At 39.4% G+C, this 19,167-nt stretch overlaps 1 protein-coding gene across 1 annotated transcript; it reads left to right on the top strand.

The window, feature by feature from the left end:
• The first annotated feature begins 12,306 nt into the window (after positions 1-12,306).
• Positions 12,307-13,788, top strand: LOC145103183 (Terpenoid synthases superfamily protein). The gene is made up of 2 exons (XM_079040744.1): positions 12,307-12,454; positions 12,703-13,788. Exon 2 carries the CDS (start codon positions 12,726-12,728, stop codon positions 13,635-13,637), a length of 912 nt encoding a protein of 303 aa, XP_078896870.1. The 5' UTR covers positions 12,307-12,454; positions 12,703-12,725; the 3' UTR covers positions 13,638-13,788.
• The last annotated feature ends 5,379 nt before the right edge of the window (positions 13,789-19,167 follow it).

Below are 19,167 nucleotides of genomic sequence, written 5' to 3'. Positions count from 1 at the left end.
ATTCACATTTGGAGAACTTTGCATAAAGTTTCTCCGACCTCAATACCTCAAGGACCTCCCTCAAATGCTCCTCATGCTGCTCTCTCGATCTCGAATACACCAGAATGTCGTCGATAAATACGATCACCGACCGATCCAACATCGGCCTGCATACCCTGTTCATGAGATCCATGAACACAGCCGGGGCATTGGTGAGTCCAAAAGGCATCACCACAAACTCATAATGCCCATATCGCGTCCTAAACGCTGTCTTCTGGACGTCTTCATCCCGTACTCTCACCTGATGGTAACCTGACCTCAGATCGATCTTGGAAAACCAAGATGCTCCCTGCAACTGATCGAATAAATCATCGATCCTCGGCAACGGGTAACGGTTCTTGACCGTTAGCTTGTTCAACTCCCGGTAATCAATGCACATCCGGTGTGAACCATCCTTCTTTTTGACGAACAGAATAGGTGCTCCCCATGGCGAGCTGCTCGGCCGAATGAATCCCTTCCCCAGCAACTCCTGGAGTTGCGAGGACAACTCTTGCATCTCTGGAGGTGCAAGACGATAGGGCACTTTAGCAATAGGTGCGGCCCCCGGAACCAGATCGATACCAAACTCTACTTGCCTCACAGGAGGTACTCCCGGCAGTTCCTCGGGAAAAACATCTGGAAACTCACGCACCACAGGGACCTCCTTAACTGACTTCGGTCTCTCGGAAACCTCCCGCGTATCCATCACATACGCCACAAAACCCTTACAGCCCTGCTGTAGACACTGCCTCGCCCTAGCGGCCGAACAAAAAGCTGATCCTGAACGGGTACCCTCACCGTACACCGAAAGAACTCCCCCACTATGGTCTCGTATGGTCACCAACTGACGCTCGCAGTCGATGACAGCGCCGAATCAGCTCAACCAGTCCATGCCCACGATAACACAGACATCCCCCATCGCAATAGGAATCAGGTCAATCGGGAATTCAACCCCGAAAATCTCTAGTACACATCCCCGAAGAACCTCCGTAGCACGAATCACTTTCTCGTCAGCTATAGAAACTCGCAAAGGTCGTCTCAACGACTCACGACTAACGCCGATCTGCTGACTAAAGGCTAAGGACACAAAGGACCTACTCGCACCCGAGTCAAATAACACTAAGGCAGGCACAGAGTTCACAAGGAAAGTACCTACGCGCATAACAACATAAGCATAACATATCGACATTAAAATAAATACATGAATTACAACATACCTGCCACAACATCGGGCGCAGCGCGGACCTCTTCCGCAGTCAGTTGAAAGGCTCTCCCACGAGCCCTCGGGGCCTCGACCTTCACCGGTCGAGTCTCAGTAGTCCTGGCAACAGGTGCAGATCCCTGACGAAGCTGAGGGCACTCGGCCTTCCGATGGCCGGTCTGGTTGCAATGAAAGCAAACCGTAAATCCCTTGGGACACTCCCTAGCAATGTGTCCCTCCTTGCCACACTTGTAGCAAGCACCGGCTCGACACGCCCCATCGTGACCCTTACCGCACTTTACGCAAGTGCGGTTCTTCGAACCTCCCGTCCTCGAATCGGCGGACTTGATCCGCTTGGCTGCCGGCTGAGACTGAGCCGGTCGCCGGTCTGCCTGCTGAGACTCGGCCTCCTCCCTGGCCTGAGTCTCTAACTCGATCTCACGCTTCCTGGCATTCGCCTGAAGCTCAGTAAAAGTATGGTAAGTGGAGTTTGACACAAACTCCCGGATCTCCCTCCTCAGAACACCTAAGTACCGGCTCATCCGAGCCTGCTCTGTGGCCACTAGCTCGGGGCAAAACATCGCCCTCTCATGGAACTTCCGCGTGATCGCCGCCACCGAATCAGTACCCTGCTTGAGGGTTAAGAACTCCTGCACCAATCGTTCCCGCTCCACTGGGGGAACGTACTCATCCCTGAACATGGTAGTGAACCCCTCCCATGTCACTGCCGCAGTCTCTGCTAAAGTGAAGTTCGCCTTCACGAACTTCCACCAGTCCTTGGCTCCTAGACGGAGCTGGTTCAAAGCGAACCGTACCCTCAGGTGCTCCGGGCATGAACAAGTGTAGAAGCACCCCTCTATATCTGCGATCCACCTCATCGCAGCAATCGGATCCTGCGTCCCATCGAACTCTGGTGGCTTCGTGTTGCTGAACTCTCGGAACAGCAATGAATCACCCCCCTGTGGCCTAGCAGCGGCCACAGCTGCGGTAGCTGCAGCGGTTGCAGCCTCAGTCAATGCGGCGTACCGCTCGTCGAACGTCTCCATCAGGGTGGTCTTGATAGACCCAAACATCTCCGGGATCTCAGCCCGGATCGCCGCCGCCACCTCCTCGTGGATCATCTGACGAATATCCTCATCACTCACACCGCTCGTACTTGCCCCGTGCCGCGGTCTAACCATGATATCTCTGAAATACAACATAAAACTATCAGAGATTCTACCGAGTATAATCATACTCGTCACGCAACCCTACTCAGTCCCAGATATCCAAGGATTCTTACTTGGGCCTCCCACTGACCCGGTGTCCTCGGTAGTACGGGCCCAATACTACCGACCACACCGCATCAATGTTCATCCCAAGTCCTCCTCCCCAAACTCCAGATAGTGAGTACTCTACTTCTGATACGCTCTATCTACCCGCATACTTGCAAAGCATCTCATATAGGCAACTTCCCTAGACTAAGGCATCACAAATCAGGCCACTCTAGTCCTATCATGAATACCTAGTCTTCTAGCATGCATAACAATTCATATCATATAATATTGTAAGGTATTTTGGGGATCTTTACCGTTCGGGCGCTGACTGATCGTACACACTGCTTCTTTCTTGCTTACCACAAAACCATTTACAAAAGTTATGCCTTTATTTGAAAAGCTTCCTCAAATCCTCGGTTTGAGTTCAGATACCCCCCTAAGGTGCACCCGAATCCCTCAAACCAAGGCTCTGATACCAATTGTAACAACTCAAATTTTTCAAACAAATTTTTCATTTTTAAAACATAATTGTTTCCATTAAAAACAAGACATAAATAGTTTAATTATTCGATCAATACAATTATTCAAACTCCCAAGATCATAAAACAATCTTCAGTGTGTATCGATCATGCCGGCGCCTTCTCACGGTCCTCGCTAGTACCTGAAATACATACACAACAACTGTAAGCATAAATGCTTAGTGAGTTCCCCAATATACACTTACACACATACGCCTTTCCAGGCCCTGACCTTCCGGTCCTCAATACAACGCCTTCCGGCCCATAACATAATCGCCTTCCGGCCCATAACATATTGCCTTCCGGCCCACATATCATACATAGCACATATAACAATTAACTTACCACATATAGCATACATATCACATAACATATTCGACCTTCCGGTCACACAGACAAACCCTTCCGGGTACAGTATAGTGAGAAGACTCACCTCGTATATGCTGAAAACTAGCAACTCCTGAAATGACTCGTGCACAACCGACGAGCTACAGCCTCCCTATAACATTACGTAACTCATTAATACTTATCTCTTCTAAGGGTGACTATCCCTAAGAAGTCAGACTTAGGTCAACTCTGGTCAACGGTCAACGGTCAGCTCAACCGGACTCGGCGAGTACCATAGCGACTCGGCGAGTCTAGACGTCTTCCAACTTTCTGAGATTCCTTATCTACTCGTCGAGTACCCTCATCGACCCGACGAGTTACTCCTGGAAGAATCGCGGGGCCACCCCGACTCCACTCGCCGAGTCTGAAGAACAACTCGGCGAGTCCCAGTAAATCTTCAAGCTACTCGCCGAGTCTGAAGAACAACTCGGCGAGTCCATGCCATGCAGACGAGTAACTGCTTCCTGAATTACGTATGGTCCCAAGATATACAACCATGGGACCCTCTGGACGTCTAAACATCTCTTTACTGTGGGTATAACATCTGGGTAATAACATAATAACCCATCTAATCACTAAATGGGTTTTTCATAAACCCTAGGTTCATAGGCACATTAACTAACATAATTGATCCGAGTATTACCTGAGAACGTTCTCTCTGTGTCCCCCAAACCTCAGGACTCGATCCTCCTTGATATTCCTTTGACCAATTTCTTCTTCTTCTTGTCTAACCAATTCTTCCAAGTTCCAAAAGCTTTCTCTCCTGCTCTAGACGTCCACAGCGATTAGGGTTCTTCTCAATCGACCAAAAGACTGAAAATGACGGCCTAAGAGGCGTTATATACGATTCAAACTGAACGGTTAGGGTTTCTGCTGAACAGCGTCGACTCGCCGAGTCCATACCTGGACTCGTCGAGTCCCGTCGCGATCCCGCGACCAAGTCTGCGATCCTACTCGGCGAGTCTAGGCTCCAACTCGCCGAGTCCCCTCTTAAATCACCCCAAAAACATAATTATAATAATACCTGAGATTCCGGGCTGTTACACACGTCGTCGACACAAGCCTCGAAACGAAAGAACTAAAGAACATCCCAGTAGTGAGCGGCTTCCCCGACATTTTCCCAGAAGAACTACCTGGGTTACCTCCGCAACGACAGGTCGAGTTTAGAATCGACTTAGTCCCAGGAGCTACCCCAATAGCCAAGTCGCCCTACCGCTTAGCACCATCTGAGATTCAGGAACTCTCTGGTCAACTTAACGAACTGCTCAGCAAGGGCTTTATAAGACCAAGTTTCTCACCTTGGGGAGCACCGGTCTTGTTCGTTAAGAAGAAAGACGGATCATTTCGTATGTGTATCGACTACAGAGAACTCAACAAACTGACAGTCAAAAATCGTTACCCTCTGCCTCGCATAGACGATCTATTTGACCAACTGCAAGGGGCAAATTATTTTTCCAAAATTGATCTAAGATCCGGATATCACCAGTTACGAGTACTAGAGGAGGATGTGCCGAAGACAGCCTTCCGAACTCGTTACGGACATTACGAGTTCGTGGTGATGCCATTCGGATTGACCAATGCGCCTACAGTCTTCACGGATCTGATGAATAGAGTATGCCGACCTTACTTGGATCAGTTCATCATTGTTTTCATTGACGACATCCTGATCTACTCCCGAAGTAAGGAAGAACATGGCGATCACCTGCAACAAGTCCTAGGGACATTACGAAAGGAGAAACTTTATGCGAAGTTCTCGAAATGTGAATTTTGGATCCGAAGAGTCGAATTCTTAGGACACGTGGTAAGCGAAGAGGGAATCCACGTGGACCCATCCAAAATCAAAGTCATTGAGAACTGGTCAGCACCGAAGACGCCTACTGAAATTCGTCAATTTCTAGGTCTCGCTGGCTACTACCGTAGATTCATTCAGAACTTCTCCCGAATAGCGAAACCTCTTACAACCCTGACCTAGAAAGGCGTGGCCTTTGACTGGGAAGAGAAACAAGAAAGAGTGTTCCAAACGCTCAAACGAGCCTTGTGCATCGCGCCAATACTATCCCTTCCCGAAGGTATAGAAGACTTCGTAGTCTATTGCGATGCATCGAATCAAGGGCTCGGGTGTGTTCTGATGCAGCGAGGTAAGGTCATCGCCTACGCCTCGAGACAGTTGAAGACACACGAGGTTAACTACATGACCCACGATCTTGAACTAGGAGAGTGGTGTTTGCTCTGAAGATCTGGAGACATTACTTGTACGGAACGAAAAACACTATCTTTACCGACCACAAGAGTTTACAACACATTTTCGATTAGAAGGAGCTCAACATGAGACAACGACGGTGGGTCGAGCTACTCAGTGACTACGAATGCGATATTTGTTATCATCCGGGTAAAGCCAACGTAGTAGCAGACGCCCTAAGTCGGAAGGAATATTCTGGTCGCAAAGTCAAGTCATTGTCAATAACCATCCATTCACACTTGTCTAAGCAAATTCAGGCGACCCAACTTGAAGCCATGAAACCTGAAAATGTGACGGGTGAATCCCTTAGAGGAATGGAAAAGAATTTAGAAGCCAAGGGTGACGGAGCCTTATATTTCATGAACCGAATCTGGACACCGAAACACGATGGTTTCCGAGACTTGGTCATAACCGAGGCGCACAACACTCGGTATTCCGTCCACCCAGGTTCAGATAAGATGTATATGGATCTTAAAAAGCTATACCGGTGGCCTAATATGAAAGCAGAGATTGCTACCTTCGTAAGTAAATGCCTTACTTGCGCAAAGGTTAAGGTCGAGTACCAGAAGCCCTCTGGTTTATTGCAACAACCAGAGATTCCAGAATGGAAGTGGGAGTGGATCACTATGGATTTCATAACCAAGTTTCCCAAGACAACGGGTGGACTTGATACCATATGGGTCATCGTCGATAGATTGACCAAGTCTGCGCACTTCCTGCCTATCAAAGAAACTTACAAGATGGAGAAACTTACGAGAACATGCATTAGGGAAATCGTACGGCTACATGGTGTACCTATGTCCATTATCTCCGATAGAGATAGTAGGTTCACCTCAAGATTCTGGCAATCACTACAACATTCCTTAGGAACAAGGCTGGACATGAGCACAGTCTACCATCCACAGACCGACGGACAGAGTGAGAGGACCATCCAAACACTGGAAGATATGTTGTGAGACTGCGTGATTGACTTTGGGAAGGCATGGGATACTCATTTACCCCTTGTCGAGTTTTCCTATAATAACAGTTATCACACGAGCATCAAGGCTGCTCCATTTGAAGCTCTCTACGGCCGAAAGTGCAGATCTCCTCTGTGCTAGGCTGAGGTGGGTGATACCTAATTAGCCAGGGGGCAAGCTTCTGACAGTACTCTCATAGGTCCGGAGATCATTCGGGAAACGACAGAGAAAATCGTGCAGATCCGTGAACGATTAAAAGCCTCTAGAGACCGACAGAAGAGCTACGCTGATAAACGAAGAAAACCTTTGGAATTTCAGGTGGGAGATCGAGTCCTTCTCAAAGTCTCACCCTGGAAGGGCTTGATACGCTTCGGAAAGCGTGGGAAGCTTAATCCAAGGTACTTAGGGCCTTTCGAGATTCTTGCAAGAGTCGGCCCCGTAGTTACAAACTCGACCTACCCGACGCACTTCGTAACGTACATTCTACATTCCACGTATCTAACTTGAAAAAGTGTCTATCCGACGAGACTCTTGTAATCCCACTCGACGAGATCGAGATCAACGAGAGCCTCAACTTCGTGGAAGAACCTGTAGAGATCATGGACCGTGAGGTCAAGCAGACAAAGCAAAGCCGTATCCCTATCGTGAAGGTTCGTTGGAACGCCAAGCGAGGACCGGAATTCACTTGAGAACGCGAGGATCATATGAAACTGAAATACCCTCATCTTTTCGCTTAATTATTTGTAACTTCTTGTTTTCTTAAATTCTAATTTCGGGACGAAATTCCTTCTAATGGGGGGATGATGTGACAACCCGAAATTTCCATTTTGTACGAACACTAACTATTCAATAGAAGCTAGTCCAGTTTCAATGAACTTCAGACTTTTTCGAATAAGTTTGTGTACATTAGGGTTTACATTTAAGGAGATATCAGGAGAGTGGATGCTCATGGGTTTGTGAAACTTGAGCATTTCAACACTTCATCATGTTAGAGTCCAATTCCATAATAAAATATTTTCTGCCAAAATATTTCAGGACTATAAATAGATTTCTGAACTAAATTATTCATTATTCACATTTCCAACTAGAGAAAAGCCAATTTCTCTCTCACGGATCTTCGGGTTTTCATCCCAAATCGTGAGTCTACTTTCCTAGTTGTGTTTTAATGCATGTTATATGCTTAATAACATAGTTTACATGTCAAATTTGTAAGATCCGGGAGTTTATCGCCCAAGAACGTTCTTGGGGAGTAAACTCCAAAACGAAGCCTAAGAGCTACCTAATCCCATTTCCTTGTTAGGTAACTAGTTAAGGACATTATGTATGATCTTTTAAGGCTAGAACACAATCAAGAACACTTAGCTTTTGGAGTTTACAGCCCAAGAGTTTCTTGGACCGTAAACACCATTTTTCAAGGGCTTAAAGTGCCCTAAACACCCCTTAAGGCTTTAGACAATAACCCTATATTACTTGTAGCTTGAATGGGGAGTAAATCACATCAAAAACATCCCTAAAGGGGAGTTTGCGGCCAAGAAATACTCTTGGGCCGTAAACTCCAAGTAAAGGCACCAAAGTGTGCCTAAAGTCCCCTTTAGCCTTAAACAAAAGTCTAGAATATATCCTTTGTGTGCAAGAGGCTTAAAAGATTTAAAACACCCACCCCATAGGAGTTTATGGCTGTAAACTCTAGGGGATATGGTCTTTAGGCCGTAAACTCCTCAAAGGAGCATTCTAAGGCCCTAAACTACCTAAAGGATTAAACCACCAATGCTAGGCTTATTCTAGAATTCATTTAACACTTTAAAACACCCAAAACCACCAAGTCAAGAGTTCATGGCCGTAAACTCAAGGGTTTACGACCGTAAACTCCAAAGGTTGGGTTTGTTGGGTGGTAAGCTCATATACAAGGTCATTTGGTACATTAAACCCCTTTAGCCTTGTCCCGTAGCAACTTAGATGCAACCATTAGGACCTATAACACTTATACAAAGTGTTTACATGTTCCTAAGTGTCCCAACTTATTTCATTAAGTTATTATTTGGCTAATTAGTTATATATATGCTTATTATATGATAACTAGGCTCGTGCGTGTGAACAAGTCTCCGTTTGCCACCTAGCACGGTATCCGACACTACAATCCAAACCACTCACCACATGTGAGTTCATACCCCTTTAAATTAACCTTTGAAATACTTTAAATGTTTTAAATACTTTATGGGGGGATACAAGTTCAATGCTTATAGTTATTGAAATCAATCACATGTGATTGCATTAATCACATGTGATTAATAACTAGAAAGGCAATGATTTTATCACTGTTCAAACTGTTTATCAAACTGCTTTACTTCGAAATGTTTTACAAACTCTTTTACTTATCAAACACTTTTATTTAAACTTTGTTATACTTCTTATAAATTGCATGCCCATATATGTATAGATATATAAGCAATGTTTAAAGGGCTTAGGAAGACCATCCGCCCTATTTCCTTTTTCTCGATTTGGATGTGGTCTGGTGGGATTTCGGGTGACCATCCGAAGGTCGTTTCAATATTAGTTATATATCAATTATACATATATAGACATAAAAGTACTTCCATATTCATGCGTACTATACACATTACTAGTAAGTTACCATCGGGGTAACACAGGATCATACTACTACAATTGTTAGATCAATGAGTCAGTTCAATCATGAGTCTATACATTACATTACTATGAGAACATATACAACTATACTAGAAAGAGAACATATACAACTATACTAGGATGAGAACATATACAACTATACTAGAAAGAAAACATATACAACTATACTAGGAGGAGAACATATACAACTATACTAGAACGAGAAACAGTACATATACAAGAATACGATAACAATTGTGATCCACTGGATCGGAGCATGCCTTAAATGTCATGGCCCGAGTTGTAGCCATAATTCTCTTGGAGGGAGAGCGTGAGTTTGCGTATAGATCTATACTGGATTGACTATCCTACACCTTGCTGCTAGCTACAGCCGGACCTGCAGGTCTGCGGGTGCCAAACGTCATTTCGTTATTACGACCATTCGTATGTCGTTGTTACCAGTCGATAGTATGGTGCAATTATCACATTATACCTTAATATAAATCCGGTTTAAGGTAGTTAGTACAACAGTAGTTCCTATAATACAAAACTACAGTACTACAATGATTTACCCATTACATATTTTTAGTGATAACCTCACTTAAACATTAATGTACAAACTATATTTGTTAAATGATAGTTACACTTGGGAAATTACACACTTTTACAACAAACGAGCATACAAAACAGTAAAGCCTTGGTAGAAGGCTACTTTAATAGAAAATATAGGATTTTCTGAGAGATTCAAACTTTTACAAACACTTACATACATTTTTCAAACTTATACTTCAGACACGTTCAAACGTTTTGATAACAAACGTCGACACTAAAATACTTATGAACTCACCAGCTTAATGCTGATAAACTCTATCAAAATAACTTGTATTCTCAGGTCATCAGTAGACAGGTACCGAGGCCAACTTTTGAGAAGATGGAGCGCATCCAAGACTCATCTCATTATTTTGATTTACATTATGTTTTTGGTGTCTATAATTGTACAGAACACGTTTGTATTAAAATTATATATTTAATGCAATGGATGATGTTGTTTGCTTATTTACATTTACTGTGTTGTGATACTGTACATGACGTCCTCCGCCCAAGAACGTTTCCGCTGTTCTTGGTTTTGGGGTGTGACACTTTGCATGCATGTAAAGTTAGCAACTTTACATGTAATGCTAGCCCTAGGAGTCCAGATCTACAATTGGGAAGCAATGGACTAGGCTGTAATCGAAAAATTGAAGATGTTGAGGGTGGACTCGGCGAGTCGGGTCGAAACCCTAACCGCTTTTGGTTTCGAGTCAGATCAGCGAGTTAAGTGGTGACTCAGTGAGTTGGACAGGACATAACTCGGAGATTGGAAGACTCAACGAGTCATGAGGTGACTCGGCGAGTCGAGTCGCGACTGGAAGGATTTTCTGAATTTATGAACTCGGCGAGTAGGGTCAACATGGAAGGTTGACTTTGACCAGTTGACTTAGTTTGACTTCTGGAGGTCAGTTTGAGACTAAGTGTTATATTGATATTAGTAGCTCGGGGAGCTAGAGAAGCAACGGTTCGGGGAGATTGTTAGTCAGCATCCAGAAGTGTAGTAGCAAGAGTTTCAGCAGTGCAAGGTGAGTCTCCTTACTGTGTGTATGGGTCTAAGGCCACAATGCCGACCCATTTAGTTTGTGCAGAATAGGAAGACCCGAGGGTTAGACCTAGGCACTATATGCTAGTATGTTATTCCAAACCAAGGTCCGATGTCGGGCGGGAGCCCAAGGGAATGTTCCCATGTTAGATTATACTTGTTGTCTGTGTGATACTAGAATGTGCCTGGTAGGAAGGTGAGTGTGGGCAAGGTCCCGTATCTCACCACTAGCAAAGTACGGACGGAGTTCTGTATCTCATTAGTAGCAGATCAGGGGCGAGGCCTGAGATAGGAGTGGAGTGAGTGTGGGCAGGGGCCCGTATCTCACTTACAGCAAGAGCTTGGATGGGGTTCTATGACTCACTAGTAGCAGGTCAGGAACGAGGCCCAAGACAGGCGAAGCCTTAGTACAGGAATGCAGTAGGGTATGCTCAGTTTATGTGTTATATGCCATTGTTATATGTAGTATGTGTTTAGCGGGCGGGGCCCAGAGACAGGCGGGGCCTAAGAGAAACATATTTGTATCTGAGCGGGGCTCGAAGACAGGCGGGGCCGATGTAGCGGGCGTGACCCAATATATGCATTCCTAGGTTAAGACCATGTGGGGTAGCCCATGGCATTCCTAGGTTAAGAACATGTGGGGTAGCCCATGACATTCCTAGGTTAAGACCATGTAGGGTAGCCATGGCACGATGGTGTAAGACCCTGGGGGGAGCCCATGTCATCCTTACAAGTGTTTGTATGTATGACTTATGTGTTATATGTAGCTTTTATAATTAACATGATATGTGATGTGTGTATTGTGTATGATATGCTTTGGGAAACTCACTAATCACTAGCTTACATGTTGTGGATTTGTTTCAGGTACTTCAGATCTCAAGGGCAAATGCAAGACGTGATGGCGCGGCATGCACTCTCTCCTATGCGTTTTATGGACACTCTGATATTTGGATTAAAAGTTGTATTTAATATATGTTTTGAAAACAATTACGATTGGATTTCTTAAACTATGAAAATGTGTTTGCTTAACTTAAAATGAAAATTTTATTTGAAAAAAAATTGGGTCTTTACATGATGGTTGTTGTTCATATGGGAAGGAGGAAGAGGATTGAAATTTTCTTTTTTATTTTTCTTTTAGTCAAAAAAGTATTTATATAAATAAAAAAACTGGAAAACCAAAAAGGTGAGGGTAATATCGTCATTATAAAAAAGTTCAAAGCAAATTGGATCAAATTCACAACAAAATGAAAATTTTGAAACTCTGGTGCTAGTCCAAATTTTTGTGGACTAAAATGACAATTTATAGCTAACTAAAAGGACCATATGTGTAGTTTTGTCATAAATAAAACATAAAAAATGAATCGCATCAACCTAAAATGCAAGTGTTGAGGTTTAAATGTACATATCTCAAACTTAAAGGGTTCAAGTGCATATATTCAAAACCCGAAGGGATTCGAACGTAAGTGTTCTTTAACGACGTGGCGGACCAATTTAGGGTCGTTCGGCCACCACACGGCTCAAATGCCCTTTGGACGTTTAACATATCTCGGCGGCGTGTGAATCATCACCGGTAACTACCGTGCACTTCCGATTATCTCTATCACTGATTACTTATCAGGTATACTTTTAATCATCCTCCATATGATTCATCTATTCACACGTGCATCGTGTTAGCAATTGTATTTTAGAGCTGTGATTCGAAGAGGTTTATGAATTTGGGGGTTTAGGGTTTTGAATACTTGGTATCCTTAGCGATCTTGTAATATAAAAACTATCAGCCACTCTATCCTTCTTTCCAAATTTAATCTATATCGTTCGTGCATTTTGAGAATACTACTTGAATCTAATCAAATTACATGCTTCCAGCTGATAAAGATCATCAAGCTTGAATGAATGGTGCTACCACATCTAGCAGCTTAAAGTCAGCCTTCTCATACTGTGTACAACAAGTTCGCAACTATGATTATCATCACTACCTCTGTCTTCTTGAACTCCCAACCACCATGCGAAGAGCTGCTTTTGCTCTTCGTGCCTTCAATGTTGAAACATCAAGAGCAATGGATGTTGCTTCAGACCCGAAAATTGGCTTAATGCGTCTTCTATGGTGGCAAGATGCCATTGACAAGATCTTCAAGAACAAAATCATCGAACACCCAACTGCCTTAGCTCTCGCATCTGTAATATCCGATCAAAAAATCAGCAAAAACTGGTTGAAACGATCTGTTGAAGCTCGTATAAACGATGCCCAAAGGGATGTTGATGACATCTATCAAACAATTGAAGAGTTAGAGAAATATGCTGAAGATACTTCATCAACTCTTCTGTATACAACTCTTCAAGCAGGAGGAATAGCATCAACAACTGCAGATCATGCAGCTTCACATATAGGAAAAGCAAGTGGTCTTCTTTTGCTGATAAAGTCTCTTCCCTATCATGCTAACAGGAACCATAGCTTTTCTTATATACCATTAAAGGTGGCTGAAAAACATGGGTTGTTAGTTAAAGATGGAGATAGGGTGGAAATAAGAACTGATTCACGTGAGAGATTGAGTGATGCGGTTTTTGATATGGCATCAATGGCTAATGCCCATTTGCAGAAAGCTCGTGTTTTGACTGAATCAGTGCCTAAAGAAGCTAGGTCAATACTTCTGCCAGCTGTCCCTTCACAAGTGATTTTGGATTCTTTGAGTCGAGTTGGGTTTGATGTGTTTGACTCTAGGCTAAATCGGGGGATTTTGGGTGTTCCTCCATTGTTGTTTCAGTTGAAATTGAAGTGGCATTCATGGAGAGGTATGTACTAATTGTTTTTCGTTACATTTTTTGCTAATTAAATAACAGATAGAGTTCCCATATTAAAAAGGGTAATAAAAAGGTAAAGGAAGAACCTTGTGGTTTATTTATTTGCTACCAATGATTTTGTATTCAATGATGTTTATTTTGATTTCTTATTCATTGATCTGTATCAAAATGTACAAGTTTTATTTCTTGTTTGACAGAAATGTTTGTCATTTGGGGCTCTTTGATAGTTGTCGATTGAGTCAAATGAGTCGATCTGATTGTGATTAAGTCGATCAAACAACCATTATCCTTTTAGTTTGTTTTACCCATATATATAAATTTAAATCTTGTTATACGTATCTTTAGACTTATGTAATTGAAGTTCTAAAAAGTAAACATAAGGTTACATAGTCATTTGGATTCATAGAATATTTTTGATATACTTTTTAAATCTTGTTTTGTAGTTCTCCACTTTGGAAATGTTGACATGTATGCGTATCACGACATGATCATTAAAGTTTGCACTTGCAAACAAGTTACGATAATTTTCAAGTCATGAACTATAAAATATAGGTTTTGATTAGATTGGAAAAATCAGGGTCCTATTATGCCATCGGGTATGGTCGCTATATCTTCATTAGAAAAGTTATGCCACATCCATATTCATTACCACACTACTACCATCTGGAATGGTTAACTCTCCACATTATTTATATTTTTTTATTTATTTTTTATATTTTTTTAACATTAGATTAAATAAAAAAACATAATTTTAAACTTAAATAATCATTTTACTAATAAAAAAATTAAATAGTCATATTACTAATTTTTAAAATTAAAAAAGCATATATATATTTATATATAGTTGAGGGTTTAACTTAATTTAAAGGTATAATAAGATTAAAAGACATAATATCAGGGACCACAATTGTAACTTCAATCAAACAGTTGTAACTTCAATCAAAAACAAAATTTGAGAACTTGATTTGCTTTTGAAGGTTCATTTTGTTCACAAGTTTATAACCGTAGTAACAACTGTTATAAAAATAATTAAAATTTTATAATAAAAATATATAATTATTAATCTATTATTTTAAATAAATTATTAATTAAGAGATATATAAAAAATTTAAAGTTATTATAACTTTAAATTTAAAATATAATTAAAAAAATGTAAATTTGAATTTTGAAATTAATTGCCTAATATATATAAATGACATATGACATGATATTAATGAAGAGTTGTATTAAAGTGATAATTTGACATTTTGTTTTCTGTGAAAAAACCGGGGTAACCATTATTGAAAATTAAAGCTTCAATCTTCACTTTTTACACCATTTAATTACATTTAAATCATATCTCTATAGATCGTTGTCCTATTTTTGAACGTTTGGAAGAAACAAGTGTGATTGGCTGTGACAACCCGTGAGTATACTCAATCCGCATCACACCTACGGGATGTTGGGGGCGGTGTTCATGCGTGAACATCGTTGCCATGTAGGCTTAGATGCATCAAAATGTATGCCATACCCGATAACCTTATGGATACACCAATCTACAACACTATAATATACTATTAGGTTTACTTTGTAGGTTATTATTACCATATAATTATCATTGACCTTACTTTTTTAAATCATCATTATCATATATTTTATTTGACTAATTTTTATTCTTACTTTATTATAAGCTAATCAATAAACTATTATTATTTAATAATCATATTTTTAGAAGTAATTTTATTAATAATAATAATTTAAATTTATTTTTTTTATTAAGATAAAAAACAACAATAATATTATTTTTATAATATAATAACATAAATAATATTATAAAAAAATAAATTTTCATCAACCTTATATCATTGATAGTATAAATAATATTATAAGAAAAATAAATTCCGAACAAATCTTCATCATTTTTTTTAATTTTAAATATTACAGCACAAAAATTCGAGACAAAAATAAACAGCTAATCATCTATAGTCATAAAAAAATCTTTCTGTAGGTTTGAATCGCTTATAAAATTTTAGACGCGACTTATACATAGTTTGTCATTCGGTTGGGTACGAGTCTTTATGGCGGATTCATATGCCGAAATGAGAGGCTCGAGTACTCTCCTTCTAACTGTACCATCACATAATGATTGGTGTATACATCTGCAAATGTAAGGACACGATGATTTTGAAACTCTCTAGGACATCTCCATAGAGGGAAAAGGGTTATACAACCTACTGTGGTAAAAAATGGACGATCACACAAAACATGTTGGCTATCAGGATACCTATCTCAAGTATAAGAGTTGTTAATCGTCAATTTCAGACAGTCAGCTCCCACCTGTACTTGCTTGTTTTTCACTATGCATGAATGCGAAGGCTATGGAAAACGTCTTTCTCGTAGAAGTGACACCAACAATCTCCAGAAAGAAAGATTATACTTGTTTGTTTTGTATGTAGCATCCATCAACACCACATGTGGAAATGCTTGTCACATCTGTAACGATATTGGGTGTATAAAAAACAACTCCTCTAACTTGTTAGTACTTTCGTTCGATACTCATAGTTACACCCTTTAGTGTGTAAAATATGCATGACATTTGTATTGGGGTTATACCCTCTCGTTGAGATATCTTAAACTTATGAATACAATTTTATATAGTTAGTCACTGAAGACACATTATTTTCATTTTGTTGCTTTATTGTTGACAAAATATCTAGCGGTTTAACATTCAAATCTGTCAAATCTTGGACCAAACGAGTCATTTTATCCGACAATCGCACTACAAATGAATGATCTTCCATATCATTGATGGTTCGTGATTGTGCTCATCGTGTCCCTTAACTTCCAACCATCATGTGCCTTCAAATATTTTCCAATCAATTCGATGGACAATTTTTTTTTCCGCATCTTTACTTCTGGATATACCACCATGATCACAACAAAGAAATACTTTAGAGGTGAATCCAAAAGTTGTTGCCTTCGATCGTTTAGTGACTGTAGCAAAAGCTTAGAACACACAACATTTTGTACCAAATTCTTCAAATCTTCAAGAGATCTAAAAACCTAAAAATTGAGAGAAAAATTTAATCTTAAAAAAATCAATAAATATATCTAATAAGTATACACATAAACATAAGATTAGAACAAAGAAATACTTTAGTGGTGAATCCAAAAGTTGCTACCTTCGATCGTTTAGTGACTATAACAAAACTCTAATAAATATACACATATAAATATAAAATTAGAAATTATACTTCATCGATGTTCTAAAATATTAGCTAATTGATTAAAAATTAATTGAAAACCCTAGTTTTTTTAGGTCCATTTTTGTTTTTAGATCGCATAATTCATATGTCCAGCAAGCAAAATAGAGTAGCCGATGGGTTTGGCCCAAAAGCCAATTATAACCCATTTCTTCATATAAATAGTAAAACCTTATATTTTTTTGACATCTTATTCACAATAAGTCACCAAGGCGTCGCCTCGCCGGACCACCAAAGCGCCGACGTTGGACCACCTTAACTACCGACTCGTCACCTCTCTTTCCATTTTTCCCGACAACCTCTAGAGGAATGTATCTTTACCATTCCAAATTGGTGTGTTTGTAAGGTGTGCGTCACCGAAGCTACCAAGTTGTCACCGCCGTCAGACCACCCTAGCTATCACCGTCAGACCACCCTAGCTACCGATTCACCACCTCTCTCTCTCTCTCTCTCTCTCTCTCTCTCTCTCTCTCTCTCTCTCTCCATTTCAGATTGTGTGTCTTTACCATTTCAGATTGGTGTGTTGCCAACAATGTAGTTCCGATGATAGCAATGTATTTCCTGTGATATTTCTAGCCAACAACGTATTTCCGGCAAGCAATGTATTTTTGATGATATTTTCCGACATTGTAATTAATTTAGAGGGTTTTTTTTTTTTTTTTGTGAATGAGTTTTTTTTAATGTAGTTTGAACTTGAAAATTTATAATAATATATTTTATAACTTTTGTATTTCTTTTTGAAAATCTAAACTTGACGGCAAATAAAACTTATTGTAAACATAAATTTATTAACAAAAGAAAAAATCTATGGTTAAAATAGGCTATCACTAAAAATAGGTCAGCATAAAATCTTAGACTGTGTATGTGAAATAGGTTGGTATTTATAAGAAAAATCCTTTTAACTTATGATGGTCACTTTTATCCATACACCATTTCTATATATCTATACACAATAAGGCTAAGATGTGTCATTACGCATGAGAAGGGAGTGAAAATATGCCACGTCATTATTTTAACCATTCCACAACCAACCTACTTGGTTGTAGAAATGGTGTTCACTAGTGAAGTGACGGTGAAGAAGAGAGAGATTGTAGAGAGAGAAAGACACAAACAAATCTTCCACCAATCGGAGCCTTCGTCTTCTTCCGTAGCTGGTACCACGCCACAAGACACCCACCCATCTTTGGGGCGGTGTTCACGCGTAGCCTACTATGCCACACAGGCATCACGCGTATGGTTGATGCCTCCATACCGCCCAACCTAATCATTATATTTACTATTAGTTTATAACCCGTGGAAACCACGGTTACAAAATGAATTAAATATTCATAGTAAAAAAATTCAAAATTATTAATCAATTATTTTATATAAAATTTTAAATACATTATTAATTAAAAGATTTTTTTATTAGTTATGTAAAATTATAATTATTGATTCAAATAAATATGTGTAATTAATTTATCATATATATTAGACTATTTTTATTTGTGAACTAATGAAAACAATAATATAAAATTTAAAATTTAAAATAAAGAATAAATGTGTAATTAATTTATCATATATATTAGACTATTTTTATTTGTGAACTAATGAAAACAATAATATAAAATTTAAAATTTAAAATTTAAAATAAAGAATAAATAGATTGACAAATAACATTACATTAATTAGGAGGTTTAATGAATTTAAAATGGAGAATTAATAGAATGACAAGTGACATCATATTAATTAGGAGTTCTAATATTATGACACTTGGCAAAATAACTACTCTTTTATTAGTATAGATTTTTATTTGTGAACTAATGAAAACAATAATATAAAATTTAAAATTTGAAATAAAGAATAAATGTGTAATTAATTTATCATATATATTAGACTATTTTTATTTGTGAACTAATGAAAACAATAATATAAAATTTAAAATTTAAAATTTAAAATAAAGAATAAATAGATTGACAAATAACATTACATTAATTAGGAGGTTTAATGAATTTAAAATGGAGAATTAATAGAATGACAAGTGGCATCATATTAATTAGGAGTTCTAATATTATGACATTTGGCAAAATAATTACTCTTTTATTAATATAGATTAATTATGTAATGATTATAGCTCAATCATTATTAGTGTCTCCTTTTATTCATATCCCAATCAAATTTAAACCGGTTCATTTATCCTTATTTCCTTTCTATTTATCAATACCCTCTAAAACAAACTATTATAAAAATTAAATATGTACATATCTTAAAATTTATGTTTTTTACATAAGTTAGATTTTTTTAACGGCCA

This window comes from Lactuca serriola, chromosome 4 (genome assembly GCF_051521515.1).
Source record: "Lactuca serriola cultivar US96UC23 chromosome 4, Lser_US96UC23_V15, whole genome shotgun sequence".
Classification (NCBI taxonomy): Eukaryota; Viridiplantae; Streptophyta; class Magnoliopsida; order Asterales; family Asteraceae; genus Lactuca; species Lactuca serriola.
Note: the sequence above shows the minus strand (reverse complement) of the source record. Positions and strands in the feature narration are given on the sequence as shown.